Source organism: Phoca vitulina, unplaced genomic scaffold, assembly GCF_004348235.1.
Source record: "Phoca vitulina isolate PV1807 unplaced genomic scaffold, GSC_HSeal_1.0 scaffold29, whole genome shotgun sequence".
Classification (NCBI taxonomy): domain Eukaryota; kingdom Metazoa; phylum Chordata; class Mammalia; order Carnivora; family Phocidae; genus Phoca; species Phoca vitulina.
The window spans coordinates 3271488-3293148 of record NW_022589732.1 but is presented as its reverse complement, the minus strand read 5'-3'; the positions used below and the strand labels follow the sequence as shown (position 1 = coordinate 3293148).

Here is a 21661-nt window from a genome sequence, read left to right as displayed (position 1 = left end):
CTGTGCGGCTTTTTCACTTAGCGTGTTTTAGGATTCAGTCACACTGTTGTATGTATTGGTAGTTAGCTCCTTTTTAATTGCTGAATAACATTCCATGCATATACCACATTTTATTTATTCATTCAATAGTCAATATACATGTGTATTGCTATCTTCTTGCTATTAAAGAATGATGTTGCTTATGAACATACACTAAAATCCTTCGGAAAGATCGGTTTTCATTTTTCTTGGATCTATAGCTAGGATTAGAATGACTGGGTTTATGTTAGTACATGTTTAGCTTTTTAAGAAACTCCCAAACTGTTTGCCAAAGTGGCTGTACCTTTTTATATTCCATTCCTTCACATCCTCACCATTTTTTTCAATATTTTGATTATGACCATTCTATTGGGTTCTTGTGGTATCATATTGTAGTTTTAATTTCTGTTTTCCTAATGACTAAATGAGCGTCTTTCCATGTGCTAATTAGCTAATCCTATATCTTCCTTCAGTGAAGTGTCTGTTCAAATTTTTGCCCATTTTTTTGGTTGGATTGATTTTTTTGTTGTTGAATTATAAGAGATTGTAAGAGTTCTTTATACTCTGGACACAAGTCCTTCATTAGATACATAAATGTGAATGTGTTGTTTTTTTTTTTTCCCAGTATACAGCTTGCTTTTCATTTTTGTCATTTAAAAAGTCTTTTCAAAAAATTTTTTAATTTAAATTCAATTTAATTAACATATACTATATTATTAGTTTCAGAGGTAGAATTTAGTGATTCACCAGTTGCATACAACACCCAGTGCTCACTAGATCAAGTGCCCTCCTTAATGCCCATCACCCAATTACCCCATACCCTCAACCCACCTCCTCTCCAGCAACCCTCAGTTTGTTTCCTATAGTTAAGAGTCTAGTATGGTTTACATCTCTCTGTTTTAAAAGAGAATATTTTTAAAAATTTTTTATAAAGTCCCATGTATCACTTTTTAAAATTTTAACTAGTGCTTTAGGAGTCATATCTAAGAAATATTTTCCTCACCCAAAATTGGAAATATTTCCCTCTATAATATTCTGACTTGACTTTTGTGTAGCATGTTGTAAGATCTAAATTTGTGTTTTATCTTATTTTGTTTTGTTTGTGGCATTATCCCAGAACATTTTGTGTCCTAGCTGAGACCAACTGTCTCTGCAATATTTGTTGAAAAGACTATCCTTTCCCTATTAAATTGCCTTGATATCTTTGTCAAAAATCAATTGGCCATATATGTAAGGGTTTTTCTAAACTTTCTATTGTATTCCATTGCTCTATATATTTATCCTTATGCCAGTACCACACTATTGTGATAACTGGAATTTTATGGTAAGTTTGAAACTAGATGTTGTAAGTCTTCTAACATTGTTCTTTTAATTTTGGGGCAGGGGGGCTATTCTAGGTCCTCTGTATTTCCATTTAAGTTTTATGATAAGCTTGTCAAATTCTACAAAATAATCCTGCTGGAGTCTTGATAAGGATTGTATTAAATTTAAGCAGCAATTTGTGAAGAAATGACATCTTAATATTAAGTCTTTTAATGTGTGAACATGAATTATCTCACCATTTATTCAGATGTTCCTTAATTTCTCTCAGCAATGTTTTGTAATTTTCAATATGTGGGTCTTGTGCTGATTTTCTTAAACTTATTCTTAAGTATTTTTTTCTTTTTGATATAATTATTTTCTTAATTTCTTAATATCATTTTCATGTTTTTTATTGCTACTACACAGAAATGCAATTGATTTTTGTATGATGATCTTGTACCCAGCAATAATGCTAAACTTCTTTATTAGTTTTGTAGATTCCTTAGGATTTTCTACTTATAGGATAATGCCATTTGTAAGTAAAGGTAGCTTTCATTCTTTCTAATGTGTATGACTTTAATTTCTTTTTCTTACCTTATTACATTGGCTAGGATTTCTAGTACAATATTAAATAGAAGTATGAGTGGGCATTTCAATCTCAAAGGGTACGCATTCTGTCTTTCACTATTAAGGATGATGTTAGGTATAGGTTTGCACAGATACACTTTGCACAGATACACAGATCAGTTGGAGGAAATTCCTATTTATTTCTAGGTTATCAAGGGTCTCTTTCTTTCTTTCTCTCTCTCTCTCTTTTCCTTCTTTCTTTCTTTTTCTTTCTTCTCCTTTTTTGGACATTGGATTTTGTTAAATTCTTTTTCTATTTTTATCAAGATTATTATGTCGTGGCTGTCTTTCATTCTATAAATATGGTATATTATATTAACTAACTTTCAGATGCTAAACCAACCTTGACTTCTTAGGATAAATCTCACTTGATTATGGTGTATAATGGTTTCAATGTATTGCTGATGTGGGTTTGCTAACATTTTGTTAATTTTTATATCTATGCTCATGAGCATATTGATCTATAGTGATATTTTCTAATGATATCTTTTTCTGGCTTTAGTATTAGGATAATACTGGACTCAGTGAATACCTCAGGAAGCATCCCTTCTTTCTTTATTTTCCAAAAGACTTTGCAAAGGATTGGTATTTACCTATGAAGCTATCTGGACCCAGGCTTTTCTTTGGGGAAGATATTTTACTACTAATTCAACATAATTATTTCATTATAAGCCTATTCAGTCATTCTATTTCTTCCTGAGTTAACTCTGATTACATTTTTCTTTTTTTATTCCTAGGAATTTTTCCATTTCAAAGAAATTATCTAGTTTTTTATATAAAGTTTTTAATATTAATTTTTATGTTATTCCTTTAAGCTTGTGTCGGTTTCTATAGGGTCACTTATTATGCCCCCTTTTATATTCTGAGTTGGTCATTTGTGTCTTCTCTCTTTTTTTTTCCTTTAGAATTATCAATTTTGTTGATCTTCTAAAATAACCAACTTTTGACTTCATTGATTTTTCTCTATTATTCTGTTCTCCATTTCATTGATTTGTGCTCTGATGTTTAATTTTTCCTTCCTTCTACTTGCTTTGGATCTAATTTTCTCTTTTTTCCCTTAGTGTCTTAAGATGGAATCTTAGATTATTGATTTGAGATCTTTCTGCTTTTCTAACATGGTGTTCAAAGCTACAGATTTCCCTCTAACTATTGCTTTATCTGTGTCCCATAAGCTTTGATATGTTATCTTTTTGTTTAATATAGTTCAAAGTATTTTCCAGTATCTCCTGTAATTTATCCTTTGGCCTATGGATTATTTAGAAGTAAGCTATTTAATTTCCATATGGAGATTGCCCAAATTTCTTTCTGTTGTTTTCTATTTTAATTCTGTTGCAGTCTTTAAATTATTTTAATCCTTTTCAATTTATTGGGACTTATCTTATGGCATAGCATGTGGCCTATCCTGGAGAATGTTCTACATATGCTTGAAAATAATGTGTATTTATCTGTTGTTTGGTTGAGTGTTCTGTAAATGTCAGCTGTGTCACATTGGTTATTAGGTTATTTTACTCTTCTGTATCCTTACTTTTTGTCTAGTTGTTCTATCAGTTATTGAGAGTGGGGCATTGAAATCTTCAACTCTAATTGTTGAATTATCTATTTCCTTTTCCAATACTGTCAGTTTTTGCTTCAAGTATTTTGAGGCTCTGTTTTTAGGTGTGTATACTTTAATTTTTTAAAACATCTTCCTGAGGTAGTAACTATTTTTCATCATGAAATGTCACTCTTTTTCTCTTTAGTAATATGTCTTGTCTCAAAGTCTATTTTGTGTCATAATGAGCTTAGGTACTCTATTCTCTTATGATACTGTTGCCATGGGATATTTCTTTTTCCATCCTTGTACTTTCAAACTCTTTGTATCTTTGCATCTAAACTGTGTCCCTTATAGACTACATATAGTTGGATTTTCATCTTTTTCCCCAGTCAAACCTTGTCTTTTAATTGGAGTGTATATTAGTTTCCCAGGGCTGCCATAATGAAATACCACAAACTGAAAGTCTTAAAACAACAGAAATTTATTTTCTCACAGTCCTCAAGGCTGAAAGTCCAAATCAGTGTCAGCAGGGTTGGTTTCTACTGGAGACTGTGAGGGAGAATCTGTTTGGTGCCTCTTTCCTGGATTCTGGTGGTTGCTGGCAATTCTTAGTGTCTCTTGGCTTGTAGACACATCACTCCAATCTCTGCCTTTGTCTTCACATGGAATTCTCCTCAGTGTTTCTGTCAGTGTTTGCACATTTTCCCCTTCTTAGAGGGACACCAGTCTTTGGATTAGGACTCAAATTAATCTAATATGACTTCATCTTAACTTGTTTACATCTGCAAAGACTATTTCCAAATAAGATTACATTCTGAAGTCTAAGTAGACATGAATTTTGGGAAGACATCATTCAACATATTACAGTGTATTTATTCCATTCATATGCAATGTAACTATTGATTTGGTTGGATTTCTATCTGCCATTTTGTTATTTGTTTTTTTCTAAGTCTTAAGTCTTTTTCATTCCTGTGTTACTCATTTACTACTTTAAAAATATTTTTAACAAACAATTTTAATTGATTTTTTGTATTATTTTATTGGTAGTTACTATAGGGATTACAATATGTATTTTAAGTCTTCATATGCTACTATAAGTTAATAGCTTCATTTCTTCTCCCTCTTTTTTGCTATTATCATTACATTACATCTTTATATGTTATAAACCAAACAATAGTTTTATAATTATTTTTATAGACTTTAATATTTTTAAGAAATTAAGAAAAGAAAACATATGACTGTATATTTATGTGTTCTCTTATATTTCCCCACAAGTTGAAGATTCTCTATTCCTTCTTGTGAATTTGAGTTACTGTCTGGTATCATTTCCTTTCAGCCTTCTTTTACAAAGGAACAAAGACTTCCTTTATTGTTTCTTCTAAGGCAAATCTGCTACCAACTAATTCTCCCAGTCTTTGTACAGAAATGTGTTTATTTTGCCTTCATGTTTCAAAAATAGTTTTGTTGGATAGAGAATTCATGGTTGTTAATTTTTACTTCAGCACTTTACATATATAATTCCACTGTATTCTGGCCTTCATTATTTCTGATGAGATGTTAACCATTTTTGTTGTTGTTGTTGTTACCCAGTACAAGCTGAGCCATTTTTCTTTTGCTGTTTTCAAGATTTTCTCTTTCTTTTTGACTTTCAGTCATTTGACTGTGATGTATGTAGGTGTAGTTCTCCTTGCCTTTAACCTTACTACAACTTTGTTGATTATTGATCTTGGATCTGTAAATTATGTTTTTCCTCAAATTTAGGAATTTTCAGCCATCATCTATTCAAACATATTTTCTGGTCCATTCTCTCTTCCTTCTTCTGAGACTCATATTACAAATAAGTATGCTTAAGTGTGTTCCATAGGTTTCTGAGACTCTGTTTATTCTCCCATCTGTTTTACTCTCTTTTCATCAAATTGGATAATTTTCCTGATTTATCTTCCACATCACTGATTCTTTCTTCTACCATCTCAAATGTATATGTAGACTCAAATCGTAGAGTACGCCTACTGAATTTTTCATTTTGGGTCCCCTATTTTCAACTATAGAATTTCTATTCAATTATTTTTAGAACTTATATTTCTTTATTTAGATTATCTATTTGTTGGGTCATTGTCATCATATTTTTCTTTAATTTGTGGAACATAGTTTTATTTTATTTTTTGAACATATTTATAATAGTTGCTTTGATGCCTTTGTCTGTTAAGCCCAACATCTGGACCCCATTAGAGTCAGTTTCTATTGACTTTTTTTTTTTCCTGAGTATAGGTCAGTCATTACTGGTTTTTTGCATGCTTTATATATTTTTGGTGGAAACAGAACATTTTAGATTATATTTTGTAGCAATATATTATCCTCAAGCTTCCCCTGTACTTTAGGCTTCTTGATGTTGTTTTTGTTGTCTCAATAAATTGCCTGAACTTAGTCTAAGGAATCTCTCTTCCCTTAGATTGTAGCCACTGATGGCTCTGCTTTTTTTTTTTTTATTCCTTCTTTTGCTTGTTTGTTTTTAGCATGGCCTATTGGGGTTATACCTATAACTACACAGCTTGTGATTAGCCAATGATTTGGACAGGATTTGTAATCAAACACTTCAAGCCCTTATGACCTACACCCTCTGCCAATGGATCTGTGTACGGGTTGGATAGCACATTTAAATTCAGAAAGTTTTCATATATACTCGGTTTTCAATTTCCACTGGGTTTTCTTGGATCTTCCTGGCACATGTCTGGTGTACATGAAGCTCTTATCTAGCCCATCTAAGGCTCTCTTATTTTCAAAATCTCTCCATTAAAATTCAAGTTAGTCTACCATTCACCCCAACTGGGATTGCAACCATAAAGTAGCAAGGCTGTGGGCTCTCCCATTCATTTCCAACCAAGTTGATTACTCTTACTGACCACACCTCTAAGCATAAGATTTCACAATCTACTCCAAGCCAAGTCAGCACACTGTGGCCATGAGGGGCCTCTGGTTTTCATTGTCAAACCCTCCCCGATAAAACTACTACTCTGACTGACCAAGACAGCCTTAACATTCCTCTCAGTTTGATTAAACTTTCAAAAGGCTGTTGCAACTAATGAATTGTTGAACACTACATCAAAAACTAATGATGTACTATATGTTGGCTAACTGAACAGAATAATAATAATAAAGAATAGTTTCATGAAAAAAATTAAAAATAAAATCTTTTAAAAAATTTTAAGTAAAATGAGGATAATGGTATTAAATAAAAAAAATTTTAAAAAGGTCTGTTGCTGAGTATAAACCTTTGAATTCCCTTTCTTTACAAAATTTACTTTAGAAAACTTGCAGTTATAAGTTCTTTCTCTGCCCCTTTGAGATTAAGTCTTCTCCCAGGCTCTTTCTTGTTTTACTACCCAGAAATCTTTCTAATGGATGTAAGAGTCATCCCTTTGAAATATGATCATCAAGAAAGGTAGCACCCCTATCTCTTGGTCTCTTTGTGATGTTAGAAGCCTAACTTATGTTGGTGCCAATTATCAAACATACAAAAAAATGGTCCAATCATGTTGACCAATCTCCCCCTCTAATGTCCTCTAGTACTTTTGCACTAGCTCACTCCAGTGCTTCAAAACTCTCTTGCCTTTTGTTTCAGTAGGGGTGAACTCAATATTTCTCTCCTTTTGCAATAGTCTTTAATAAAGTCTTCCTTGCCTGTTTAACTCTGATGCAATTTTTCTTTAACATAGCCAAGCTGGAGCGGTGTGAAAATATCCCATGGACAAGAATGCCTCAAACTCCCACTCTTCTTAACTGAAGTTCTACCCATTTCTCATAAATAAATGTTACTCGGTTTGTTATTTGCCTTTGATTGATTTTCAGAGATCTGAAGCGGTTATTTTTGACAATTTGTCAAGTATGTTTGTTACAGAGAGGTTTTGCTGAACTTTTCATTCTGCTACAGCCATCCTCCAACATTTTTAACAATTCTGAATTTCAGTATCACTGCCAGGAAGAGCCAACTGGTTATTCACACATTTAAAGATAATCTTCAATGTGCAGTCTTTTTTTGAACACAGATCATTTATTAAGGAGAAAAAAATCTGTTCTTATAACATTACTGTTATCTCACTGTATTTGACCACACAAAGGAGAATTTTCCTATGTTTACACTGTGTTTGTTTTTCATTTAACTCTTTTTGCTTTTCTTCTGGGGTAGGTTAATACTTCATTTTCTCATTTTCTTTCTCTCTCTCTCTCCTCTATCTTTTTTCCTTCTCTGAAGAGGTTTGTTGGATGATTTTCTAAAAACTAGGTGAATTAGGGGAGTCTGAGTGGCACAATCAGTTAAACTTCCAACTCTTGGTTTCAGCTTAGGTCATGATTTCAGGGTTGTGAGATTGAGTCCTATGCCAGGGCTCTGCACTCAGTGTGGAGTCTGCTTGAGTTTCTCTCTCCCTCTCCTTCTGTCCCTCTCCCTGTACTCACACACACTCTCTCTCTAAAATAAATAAATAAGTCTTTAAAAAAATAAAAATAAAAATGAGGTGAATTCTATCCACTGATTATCTCCTATCTACAGGAACATTTACATGTCCAAAAAGAAATAGTTAAACAAATTAGCAATGTATGACTTTATTTTTACTTTACACCCAATAAATTTGGTGCACTGATCTACCAAATTCAATCTTTTATCCTCCTAATTTTCTAAGCAGAGAAATGATACTCACATATATAATTATATTTGTCAAGATCTTTTGTCTCTTTATGAATAGAGTCCATTGTCTGCTTACATGCTTCTCAGTTGACATTTATGAAGACATTACACATGAGAAAATAGGGTGAGACAATTAGGGGAGACAGTTACACAATGGAGATAATGTTGGATAAATTCACTCCAAAATTCCTTCACATTTTGAGTGATTGCCGTTTAAGCTCGGTGATTCATTTACTTTCCTTTTAACCTTCCCGAGTAACTTTTACTATCTGACTTAGTACAAATTTGTCTGCTTCAGAAATTTTCTGGCCATTTTTTTCCAAAGTTATTTTTGATAAATTTACTAATATGTTTCTCAACACTCACATTTTCCTATGTTTTGTGCATGCTCAGATATTTGCATGTGCAAAAGATATATGTTCATTATTGTAGTGTTAGAATCTGGCTTACTTAGGGCTAGGGATTTTTTATTATTTATTCTTACTTTGGATAATGATAGAATTAAAACACAAAGCATTTAAGAAATATGTTCACATAGTAAAAATACCACTGCTACCATTACTGTTGCTGCTGCTGCCACTATACTACTAGATAATGGTCATTCATCTGTTTCTGTGGTCCAAGTACTGTTATAAGGGTTTTAGTTGTGCTAAGTTACTTAGACTTTACAAAACACTATGAGGTAGATACTATCATTATCACCATTTTATAAGCTGAACTGTGGCAGGCAAGAGAAGTTGAGAAAATCTCAAGGTTACATGGTAATAAAAAACAACACCTAACTTGCATAATTAGTCTGTTTTGAGTGCTGTTCTAAGAACTTTATATGCTTAATATATTTTTATAATGTACTTAATATAATTATCATATAAAATCTAGGAGCTATTAAATTATTATTGTTATCCTCATATTGAATAGGGGTAAACTAAAGCATATAGATGTGAAATTATTTGTTCATGTTCATGTAGTCAGTAAGTATCAATCTGGGATTGGAAGCCCACATCCTATCTCTCTGGTGAAGGTTGGAGCTAGTATTTGAACTCCAGCAACCTGCCACCAGACCTTATGCTTTACCACTGATTTCTGCTGCCTTGCAGACAAATTGCACATGGGTTTTTGGTAGAATTATTGAGGTTTGGGATTAGAAGAAACTTCAAATTAGCCATCTATTGAACAATCTATTTTACATCTGTTGCAAAATCCTCTCCAGAATTTTCTCAACAAGTTTTTGTCCAGACTTTCTTTGAAAATTTTCACTAATAGAGACTATACTAACCCCAGGGCAACTCATTCCATTTTGAGTTGATATTATTAGAGAGTACTTTTCTCTATTGTGATAAAATTTGCATTCTTATAGGCACCACTGAAATTCTTTGAATCTGAATTGGACTTTTGAAGTCACAAGAAATAAGTTTAATTCCTTTTCCACATGATAGCCTTTTAAATATATGAAACTTCTTTAGCTATTCCACATATAACATGGCTCTGAAATCTCTATCCTAGCCTCTCTCTTTTGGACCAAAAACTTTATAAATTTTCCTCCTAAAACATAAAGCACAATACATAATATTTCTGATATATTCTGAACATTATAAAATACAGCAGGGCTAAAACTTTCTGTTTCCTTTATGGAAATAGTATAGTACCGTGGTTAAAAGGGTGGATGCTGAAACAAGCTATCTAGTTCTGACTTTTGCTTCCAACATTTACAACCACATTACTTTGGACAACTAGAGTTTCTACAACTCTATGCCTCAGTTTCCTCACTGGTCAAATAGGGATAAGTATAACTATTTTGTAAAATTGGTATGAGGATTAAGTGTGATCATAGTTAAACCATTAGAAAACTTCCTGAAACAGCATGAGCTCAGAAACTGTAGGTAAAATTATTTAAAAATTCAGGCACTTACTGGAAGTCCATTATGTATAGACATTGACATTGCAAAGATGGAAAAAAGTTATAGACTGCATTCCCTAGGTATCTCCACTTAAAATTCTAGACTTTATACTTCTTATGAAATGACCTATGATTGCATTTGATTTTGGAAAATCATAAATCCATGTCATACTGTAGACTTAAAATTAGATAATAGTAAGGGAAAATCCTTGACCCTTTTTTATGGCAGCTGCTGTGAAATGTTACCTCTTCTGTCCTATTCTAGGTCATCCAGTTACATCTTGTCAAGATCTTTTGAGATCCTGATTGTGTCTTCTGGGGTAATGGTTTCCCATCCAACCTCCATGTCATATGTGCATATGAGAAGCCTTCCATCAATGTGGCAACCAAGTCATTGGTGAAATGTGAAGTGGAATAGAATCAAAGGCAGAGCCTGCAGCAACCCTTAGAGAGCTCCCTTTGGGGAGTCGTTTACACCGTTAGGAATCCACCTAACTGTGCTTACACCCAGAACATTTCTTAATCTTCTTAATAAGAACACTGCGGGAGGCTTTTTCACCAGCCTTATTTAAACCCAAATGTCTAATATTAATTCATATATCATTACTTGCTTGGTAATCCTAACTCTATTGAAGAGAGAGAGAGAGAAAAAATCTTAGTATGCTGAGTGTAACTGTTCCAAGTAACCTGTGCGAATTCCTAGTAATTATTCTCTTCTATAAGGGCTTTCAGAAATCTTCTAAATAACCACTTATATAACCTAACTAGGGATTAATAGTAAATGTGCCTTTTGTAGTTTAAGATACACTTCTGCTTCATTTTGAAAATTAAGACTTTGTTTATTTATTTTGTCGTCACCCTTGTCTCTGCCACTAACTGCCAAGATAATGATGGCTTAGAAATATCATTTACAATTTCTCTCATAGTCTTTGAGATCTAATTTTTCCGGACCTCAATACTTGAAGCATTTAAAGATATCCCTTACAACCACCTCATTTATTTTGGTTTCAACTTCTCCTCCCTGATGCCTTTCTATCCCTTTCCAATCTGAAAATCCCTCTTGACAGAGAAGTTGGCAATAAAATCTGCTATTATACCACTAATCTCAAATTGCTAACTTCCTTTGTATTTTCGCTAAAAAAATAACTTTGATATTTCTTTTATATCCTTTCTATTTGTATAACATCTATTCTTTCTGACTTCAGTCTTCAAGACCATTCTCCTAGGTCGATGATATTTGTATATTTGTATATTTGCCAAGTATGGCCCTTCTTTTGTACATTCAATAATTCCTTCCACAAATAATTGTTGAGTGTCTACTATTTGCTGTTCTAGGCACTGGGAATACAATAGTGAACTAAACTGTCATATTCCTTGACTTACATCCTAGTAAGTGGTGTAAATTTTTTATTATTGGATTTATCTTCCCACTTTTTTCTCCTGACTTAAGGTAGCTTTCTTTTACATGCTGAACTTTTAATTTTGGGGCATCATGTAGTCCTTTTGAGATATATTTTTAATTTAGAGTCTCATGATCTTAGAAAACAATTTTTGTTTTTTCTTATTGAAAATTCTTGAAATCAGCCCTCTGAATTTCTTAGTCAAAGCCTAACATTTTCCCTAGCATCTATCTCCAATAATGTTTCCATGATTTTGTAAAACTAAGAACAACAATATGGGACAAAGAGGCTTGGCCATAATTTACACAGATGTTGGCACATGTGAAAGTTGGATTTTAAGTCTCAGAGTTTTTTTTACTTCTTCATTATTCCATTATAATCGTGAATGGATTTTTTTCATGGATTTCATATATCACCAAGATATTTTGACAACTCTTGAGAGGTTTATTAAGGTATACTTAAATATGAGAAAAAAGAGAAAATACTTCTTTAAAAATGGTCATATTTTTATTACTAATTTAAAATTTTGTCTGCATTCTAGGAATAGTCCTGCCCTAGTCTATGCCATCCTTGTTATATGGACCTGGAGCATGCTGCAATTTCCACTTGACCTGGCAGGTAAATGTCTCGATATTTCCTCAAACAGAAAATTATAACTCTTGATTATAAACTATAATGAAGTTAAGGAGGCATTTGAGAAGATAATTATTTTTATAATTTTGATATCCCAGTGTTAGTTCCAGTTCAATTTAGAAGAAAAGTCGACAGAAACTTAGGAAAGCCGCTAGTGGATCCATTCTGGTACATGGTGAGCCTGAGATAGTTGAATGTACTGGAGCACAGCTTTACATTCACTTCAAAAAGTGGCTCCATCACATATGCATTGTAAAATCTCCCACAAATTAGTTAAGACCTTTGTGCCTCAATTTTCACCAGTGAAATGGGTTCTTGTGATGACTAAATAAGATAGAGTTTGTAAAGTGCTTAGCACAGTTGCTGGGATACAAATGTTAGCTGTTGATATTTTGGGGGCTCATTTTCATTCTTTTGTCAGACCCATGTATTAGATTATCACAGGGAGTAAGAGCAGTTTTGGGGCCACATGGAAAATTAAAATTTTCCTCAGTAGTGGCCCTTGATATTCCATTGGTCCTATTAATAAATACATAAACTTCTAAGACTTTGTAAGAAGAAACTGTTTTCCAAGCATATCATACTAGTGATGATCTAGACCTGCACTGTCCAATACAGTATCCACTAGCCACACATGGCTGTTTAAATTTAAATTTAAATTAATTAAAATTAAATGAAATTAAAAGTTCAGTTCCTCAGTCACACTAGCCACAATTCAAGAGCTCAACTGCCACATATGGGCTACTGTAGTAGGCAGAGCATTAGGCAGAACATTTTTACCATCACAGGAAGTTCAATTGAACAACATTGATCTGGAGTCATCCCTTAACTTCCAGGAAAGATACCTGGAATTCTGACTTGAGAATTCTCCAGGATGCCACTTTACTCTGAAGAAATTCTAGGATTTAATAATTACATTTTCCTTAAACCTGACTTCTTTTTTTTTATGGCACCCTCCTCGATGGACTCAGGATTTAATCTTTTCTGCATCTTCTTTTGGCTTACTTTAATAGGCCCAGAGCTTTCAGAAGCAATTTTAGAATTTAGCAAACACTCTCTGAAACAAAATTGTCACCAGAATAGATGGAAAGAGTGGCTGTGGTTTTTTAGAAATACCCAAAATTTAATTACTAGTTAACAATTACAAACAAATGTATGCCAATAACACACACACACACACACACACACACACACACACAATTTTGTCGAAATGTGCCCAATCTACACCTCTTGATCAGGTGGTGCTTCCTGACAGAATATTAGGTATCATCACTTTAGATGTTGAAGAACAGTCTTAGAAGGTCCCCTTGGAACTATTTCCTGACCCTAACTTCTTAAGAGAGGCCACTCTTGAGGCACCTGGGTGGCTCAGTCAGTTAAGCATCTGACTCTTGGTTTCGGCTCAGGTCATGATCTCAGGGTTGTGGGATCAAGCCCCGTGTAGGGTTCTGCCTTCAGCATGGAGTCTGCTTGAGATTCTCTCTCACCATTTCCTTCCAACCCCCCCCCAAAATAAATAAATAAATCTTTTCTTTTTAAAAACAGAGAGGCCACTATTGGTCTTATGTTGGTGTTTCTTTTGTCATTCACTCTGCTGATCCTCACCCTCCTATATCTTGTGGTTTATAGCCTTGCTAAGAAAATTTTTATTTGGGAAAGAAATTTTGTAAACTTTCAGGGGTGCTAATGTTATGCAGCTGTTTGAAAAACAAAGACCAAATGTTACTTCTGACTAAATCACTATTGTATTTTCCAACAAACAGTACATTATGTTCACCCATATCAAAGCAGCTTCATAATATTTGCAGGCTCCAGTAGATGAAGGCATTCTTTGTTTGAAAATTCCAAATGGAAGGCTTCATTATTATAAAGGATTATTTTATGCCCTTGACCTTGAATTAAATTAGCATTTTAGAAATTAAAACAAAAAGGTTCATCTGTTGATTGGGCCTCCTTTTGTTCAACTGGAAAATCAGTAATTATATCCAGTGTTTCTTGTAAACTGTGAAACAAAACCATAAGGCATTAGCCAAAATAAAATAACAATGGCATTTATTTTGGGCTTTTGTCCCCCCACCATTAGAAAAATATGTTTAACGTGAATTAAGTTTGAATTTGAATTATAAACACTTGCATTTCCACAACATAATTTACAAGTATGGCTGAGTGAGTCAACCAGGAAACAGGTAGATCCCAAAGGGAGGATTCAGAAGGATCTGGGCCATGTATCTATACTCTGTTCCATCTCCCAAACTCAGCAGTCAGCTAAGTCATTCATTATCCCAAGGGAAAGAGAGAAGTGAGAAATCAGAGAGGAGCCAGGGGTGTTACTCTAATGGAAACAAAAAAAGCCAGTGAATAGGGGCCCCTCTCCTCACAGACATCATTGTTACCTTGGTTTTCAAAGGAAGAAACTGGGGCCCAGGAAGGTTAAGTAACTTGGCCAGCATCTTGCTAAAACAAACAAACAAAACAAAACAAAACAAAAACAAAAAAACGAGGCAGGCAGGCTACCTGGCTTGAGGTCTAAAATGCCCTGCTGTGCTCTCTCTCTACACCGCAGACCCCAGGGACAGCCAAGGTGGTTTCTCGGGTTCTTCATTCTCTCTAGCCCAGTTGATTGTGCTTTCCCCAGGATGGGGACTAGAAGGTGATCTAAAATTTGTGACATGGAGGGAAACCCGAGGACTGCCTTTCTTTGGTGTGTTTTATTGAAATTACAACAGATTATTGATTTTAAAAATAAAATGACCAGGGATGTTAAGTGGTTAAGGGGTGGCTAAGGGTGGTGTTCAATGTTAAGGGTGGTCTCACTTGTCCCCCACCCCAGAATTAAATTATAGAATCACTCCCAACTGTTAAGTAGCAGAGCACCCATAGTTGATGACTTGTCCCCATTTCATACTGTCTTACACGTTTCAGAAGGGCGCTAATTGGTCTACCTTGTGTTCTCAGTACAGCATGTCGTCTGCCCCTTGTCGGTGGCAATGAGGGGGTTCCCCAGCTTCTTCTTTTGCCAATACAGCGCCGATCTGTGGAACATTGGAATCAGCATCTTCATACAAGACGGCCCCTTCCTCGTCGTGCGTCTCATATTGATGACCTACTTCAAAGTGATAAACCAGATGCTGGTGTTCTTTGCCGCCAAGAATTTCCTTGTGGTGGTGTTACAACTCTACCGCCTGGTGGTGTTGGCGATGGATGTCCGCAATTCCTTGCTACGTCAGCCGGGAAGCCTGAAAGCAAAGCACCTCTGCCCCTGTGAAAGCACCGCCAGTGGGCTCTCACCTGGAGATCCGGAGAGCGGCTCAAAGGCGGATTTGGGGGTACCCTTGCAGGCCTTGCCAGTCACCCCCAAGGACTCTCAAGCCACCCCGTAGCTCCTTACTGACTGCGGCCGGCAGCTAGAACGTTTGACTTTCTGGTCCTTCTTACAGACAGAATCTCCTCTCTCTCCCTCTTTTTTTAACTTTGGCATATAATAATTTTCCAAAGAACAACATAAAAAGTGATCTTAAACCAAAGCTGAGGAATTTTCTTTTTTTCAACTGAACGGAAAGAACTTTGATTAGTGGCTATCGCTACAACTTCTGTGCGATTGTATCAGATGTTATAGTTGTTCAACGACGAAGTGATTTGTTTGTCTTGAACTGTTTGAAGAGCTATGGACAGGGTTACAGTGACATGCCCTCAAAAGATTTAGTGCAGACAAACTGTCACGGCTGTTACCTGAAAATAGAGAAGCTTTGAACTTTGGCTCCATTGTCAGACTATCTCATCTGATCTTTTCTGCCATGTCCCTGACATCAAAAAATGTACATTCAGTGAATGCAGAACAAATGAAGGGAAAAGTTCTTTTAAAATTACCTCACTGTGAGCTGGAAGCAGTGAAAATCTCTGCCCAGGTTCCATAGCATTGAGAGCCCTCTCCATCGCTGCACAGACCTTCCCAGGAAAATCATTTTTCTGGGCTGATGTGGTATTCTGTCATGGCGCATATGCTCTTACAGAAATTTTATTGCTTTTGGCTTGGGCGCTGCAAAATTCACAGCAAGCCATTTTGGTTGTGAGGCAGGAAATACTGGTAATGCTAGCAAAGTCACAATTTCCACTCTGAAACATGATTTGCGGTATTCGTCAGTATTTTTCTTAACTCTACCATTTTCTATATTGCCAAGTCAAATTATGTGGTCTGATGCAAGGAAGCACCAAAGCAGGGAGTAAAGGTGTTTCAGGCCCTTTAAGTGTTACCCTAGTTTCTGGAGCTGGTCAGCGGTAGATGGAACTCCTCCGAACTGCCACTATGGGAAACTGAGTCGGCCTTTGGCCTCCGGGAAGGTGTCGGGGATGGAAGCTTGCATCAGCCCGACACGCAGCCAACAGCCCTTGACTGGTGACGGGGCGCAGAACACACCACGGCATTGTGGAAATCAGGAAATTTGCTTTTCTTTCCTGCATTAAGACTTCACCTCCTCAGTGTTGAAATAGCCATACTTTCCCCTTACATAGCTCTGTACTTTCCAGATGGAGGTCATTCAGAACATTTTTAAATGATTTTTGCTGTTAAAGATACAGTGTGAAAATTTACCTGACTGTATAGCAGTGATTACATTTGAGGCAAGAAGTTCTGAAGCTGTTTTTTTAGGGTTCAAAGCATAATTCCTCCTTGTTAGTATGCTGAGGAATTCAAAGGGACATGAAAGATAAGACCGAGTAGGACCTTAAATTGGGTGTGACCGTTTGACAACCAATGGGGACAATTTTATCTATAAATCTGTGTGACAGGATATCTGTTCAAAATATTTGATTCAAAGTTTCATAGGCAAATTCTATTTTTATACAGAGAAATTAATATTTTCTACTCCCTGGCTTTTTCAGCGTCTGATAGCATGTTTCTGTTTCTTCCGTTTCTTCCTTGTGTTTCTAATTTTAACAATATGATGATTGTAAAATTACACGAGATGAGTGGAATACATTTATAATTTTCATAATAATTTTATGAACGCTAAGATCAGGAAATTATATTTATATAAAGTAAAGAACTTGACAACTTTTAAGGGCATGTTATTTAAAATGCTTAGCAATTGGAAGCAAAATAATAAGTGCTACTATTTATAAAAACGCCTCGGCAGAATCTGTTTTTCTGTTGATTATTTTATGTTGAACGTTTTCCTCCGCAACATGTATGTGCTGCTTATTATTGCAGATTTGCTCATGGCACACTTTTCATGTTTTAATTTTTTTCTTCCAGCAAAACAAACATTGAACATCTAAAAATAGATAAACTATAAAGTAGTACGACTGTTGCAAGGATATTTTTAAACATTTTCAAATCTGAGACTTGGCTTGGCTTTGTGAATGAGTTCCTAGTGTTTCAGTGAAGTATTTTGTAATTAGCACTCCTCCAAAAGCCTGGGAAATGGGGAAGTCCAGAGTCTGGCTTTACTTAGCATTCCAGGAAGGCAAAGAGCACGGAGGACCATCTCAGCAATGAATGGTGGCAGAAATAGACACACACTCGACAAGGTTTTCCAGGAAAATCTGTGAAGGGCATCATTCATTAACCTAACTGCTGGGACCGCTACTCTCTAGCGCTATTTTTATAGCAGAAAAAAAAATCTGTAGTCATTTAGTTTATTTAAAAACAAAACCTAAATCCAGGTTGTGTCTCTAGGACCCCAGATGAAAAGAGTTAAACTTGTATTCAGTTAATTGTCTGTTTTTATTCTGGATTGCTAAACACTGCAGTGTTTGAAAACAGCCCAGCGTTTGCTATAAAGTGGTTAGAACAGCAGTTACCATACGTATATTGACGTCCCGGGACCTGCTTCCATGGTATGTGTAATCAGATAACTGTTCAGATCATATGTACAACATGTCACAGGCCATACCTCTCTACGCTCACAGACCCACAACACGTTTGTGGTGATGTCATTATTGTTGTGGTGGTTGTTACCTAAATGCTTGACGGCAGCTCAATCAAATGTCCTTCCTCAAAACATCCCATTCTACTTGTCAGGAAACACAGGGTACATGTTTTAATGATGCTGCATGGAAACATACCTTATAACCATGGCATAGGTTTTCTTCTGACCCTGACTACATGAGTCCCAAAGGACATGACTTCCCATTACAAGATCCGTAAACTGTCTTTATCTTTCATTAGTCTGTGAATTTTTATTTAAGCTGGAACTGCTAACATAGGAAAATAAAAATTTGTATTGGCCAATAACATTCTAGCTAACCTTCCAAAATGAAGAATCTTACACAAATTTACCAGTTGGCCTTGTCGTGCTTCCACTAATATGTCGCAGCACTTCAGGCCCTGTAAGACCAGAAAGACACAGCCAAGAAACAGAAGGTTCACCACTGTAATATTAATTGTGAATTCGTGATTTAATAGAAAGCTTCCAAAGCCCCAGAAAGGCATGCATTGTAGGTGCACATGGTTTAGGTTTCCTCCCAAGTTTCAGATTTCAACACGGACATCTATTCCCTTTGGCACTTAATTTCAATGATTCTTAATCCATTCTCTTGTTAAAAGAGAGAAAGAATTACAGAAGGTCAAGCATCTGTCCACCTTCACTCTACTTTGGCCCTCGGAAAGTGAAATGCTGAAATTTATTGCAGAGCCTTAAAGACATACATTAAAAAACAACCTTGAATTATAAGAAGAGATTGCTATGTTGTTTTGTTTTGTTTTGGGGGATTGTTGGTTTTTGTTTTTGTTTTTGCTAATTTCTTTTTACTTTTGGCCATTCTGATCCATTCTTGCAAATTTCTGATTTGGGGGTAAAACTAGGCAACTGGAGGATGTTTATAGCCCTGAGACTTCAAATAACATTCCATATGATGGGAGGAACTTTAAACAATGTTTGAATAATCAACTGCTGCAGCCTTATATTTTATGTGTGTCCATCCTCTATATCCTTTCTAGAATATTTTGTGAGAATATTTTCTCTGAATTATTTATATCGATACTATTTTGCTATGAATGACCTTTGTATTTTATTATATACATAAAGAGTTTGTGTACAACGTTATCTTGATGTCTGTTTTTTGTCTGTATTTCTTGTCTTTGTTCTCTACTGTCATTTGTTTCATTTCGTTTTTAAGCTTTGATTTTAAAAAACAGATCTATTTAGAATGTGACTAAAGTGGCATTTCAAACTAGCAAGGAAAGACTGACCAATTTTATAAACGATGTTGGGGAATTTTGTGAACCATCTGGAAAAAATAAAGTTAGATTTTTATCTCACGCAATATATAGAAATAAATTCCAGATGGATTAAAGAACTAAATATAAAAGTGAAAACTATAAAATATTAGAAGAAAATACAGGATGTGTCTTTAGCATTTGGGGAATGGGAAAGATCTTCCAAAGCAAGACATGAAACCCAGAAGCTCTGAGAGAAAAGATGGACAGGTTTTCCTACGTAAAGGTTTAAAATTTCTGAATGGCCAAAGGTGTCAGAAATACATCACAATTACCCTCCTTTCTGGGGAAAAGTGTCAGTGCAGTTATACAAGAGAAATGAGAGTTATAGAAGTTAGAAAGGAGTCAAATTTATCATTTAATTGTAGAAGATTGAATCTTGAACATCCAAGAAAAGCATATAAAAACATAAGAACTATTAAAAATAATAATCTAAAATCACGCCAAAATCAATGCTTTTCTATATATAAACAAACATTACATAAGATATGTATTTGAAGGAGATTTCCATTGTGATATAAAGTAGAACCATAAAATACATAGGAATAAATTTAGTAAATGTGCAAGATCCATGTAAAGAAAACTTCAAAATGATTTTGAGGACCATCAGTGGATAATTTAACAAATTGAAGGTTATATTTCTATTGGAAAGTGGTTAGTTGCCTTGGTATTTTAAAAAGCATTAATTTCTCCTAAATTGATCTATAAATTTAATAAAATCTCCACAATGACAGCAATAAGATTTTAATTTTTAATAACTACCCATGTTAATTCTAAAGATTTTATGATAAAATAAGCATGAAAGAATACCTGGAAAATATTAAAAGTAAGGAAAAAATGAGAAAGAGCTTTTAGTATATTTAAATATATTACAGAACTACAATAACCAAGAGAATTCAATTCTGTCAGGCGGAAAAATAGAACAGAATAAGGTCAAGAAATAGACTGAAATACATAGGATTTTGATATATGATAAATCATGAGCGGGGGGTGATAAAGTTTTATAAGTGGCTTAAGGTTTTTAAAATATCAAATTAAATACCTACCTCAATCCTTATGTCCAAGACATTTCCAGATGGATCAAAGAATTAAACATTCAAAGTTAAAAAAGAAAAACATAATTGCAATGATGAGGATGTTCACTAAGCAAGATAGAAAACCAGAAACCATCAGAAATGAATAAATTTCTACTTGTAAAATTAAAAAGTTTTAGAATCATAAAAATACCATAAGTGGATTCAAAAATTGAACAATGAACTGGGTAAATACTCTTGCAACAAATGTAACAAAGCATTAGTTTTCTTAATGAGCAAACAGCTTTTACAAATAAGAAAAAAAAAATCCTCTGTAAAAATAAACAAAAGATATATGATTCAATGCAAAAGGAATAGTCAAGGAAATGCAAATCAAACCACAATGAAATACCATTTTTCAAATGCAGACGAAACCACAAGATACCATTTTTCAATTATTAGCTTGGCAAAGATTCAAAAATGTTTTAGGATGCTGCATTAGAGGGGCTCAAGGGAAGCAGGAATTCTTACTCATTGCTAGTGAGGATATAAATTGGAAGATGATTTGGCAGTATCAGTCAGAATTAAAAATACATTTGTCATCTGACCCAGCAACTCAACTTCTAAGGAAGTATCCTACAGATAATGTGCACAGAAATGTATGTACAAGACTGTTCAAAGCAGTATTTTCTATGGTGGAAGCATAGTGTCCATCCACAGGGTCATTATTAAATTATGAAATATCCATACTACACAACACTGTGTAGCTTCTTAAGGGAATGAAGTAGATCCATAAGTGCTGATAAGGAACAACCACTTCAATATTTTGTTAGGTAAAACTAAGGGAGGAAACTGTGAGGTTAGTGTGTTGCTCTTTTTATAAATGTTATTCATACCTTTACAAGTGGCTGGTAAACCTACAAAATGATCCCCAAGTTTCTGATGATCATAGACATTCCCACCTTTTCTGGGCTTTTTTTAGGCTTTTATACTTTTCATAGTTTGAAAGTCTTAAGTATTCATTACTTTAGTGATTTTAAAAATAACTATTAATAAAAAGAAACCTCACCAACTTACAGAGCCTTCTGCCATGTACAGACACTCTGATACCATTTTGCAAATAAAGCAAAAACATATCAGTCATTTTCACCAAGAAAATATAGACTTTGCCATTATAACTAAGAACAATCTTTAGATGCTTTAGGTGAATCAACATTAAAACCCATGTCAAATTCTGCTTGCCTTATGAAACATCAAACCTTGGTAAATTAAAAACGAATAGATCTATAAGACCACAGAAAAATCAACCTGACCAAAATGATTCATTGGGTCTTGATGAG

General features: G+C 34.6%; 1 protein-coding gene across 1 annotated transcript in view; it reads left to right on the top strand.

Moving 5' to 3' along the window:
* TMEM26 (transmembrane protein 26) overlaps nucleotides 1-19119 on the top strand; it is a 46671-nt gene extending 27552 nt beyond the window's left edge. Inside the window, exons 5-6 of the mRNA XM_032423638.1 lie at nucleotides 12001-12077; nucleotides 15048-19119. Of these exons, the coding sequence (XP_032279529.1) occupies nucleotides 12001-12077; nucleotides 15048-15472 (502 nt within the window). The 3' untranslated portion in view covers nucleotides 15473-19119. The remainder of the gene's footprint in view (nucleotides 1-12000; nucleotides 12078-15047) is intronic.
* Nucleotides 19120-21661: the final 2542 nt, after the last annotated feature.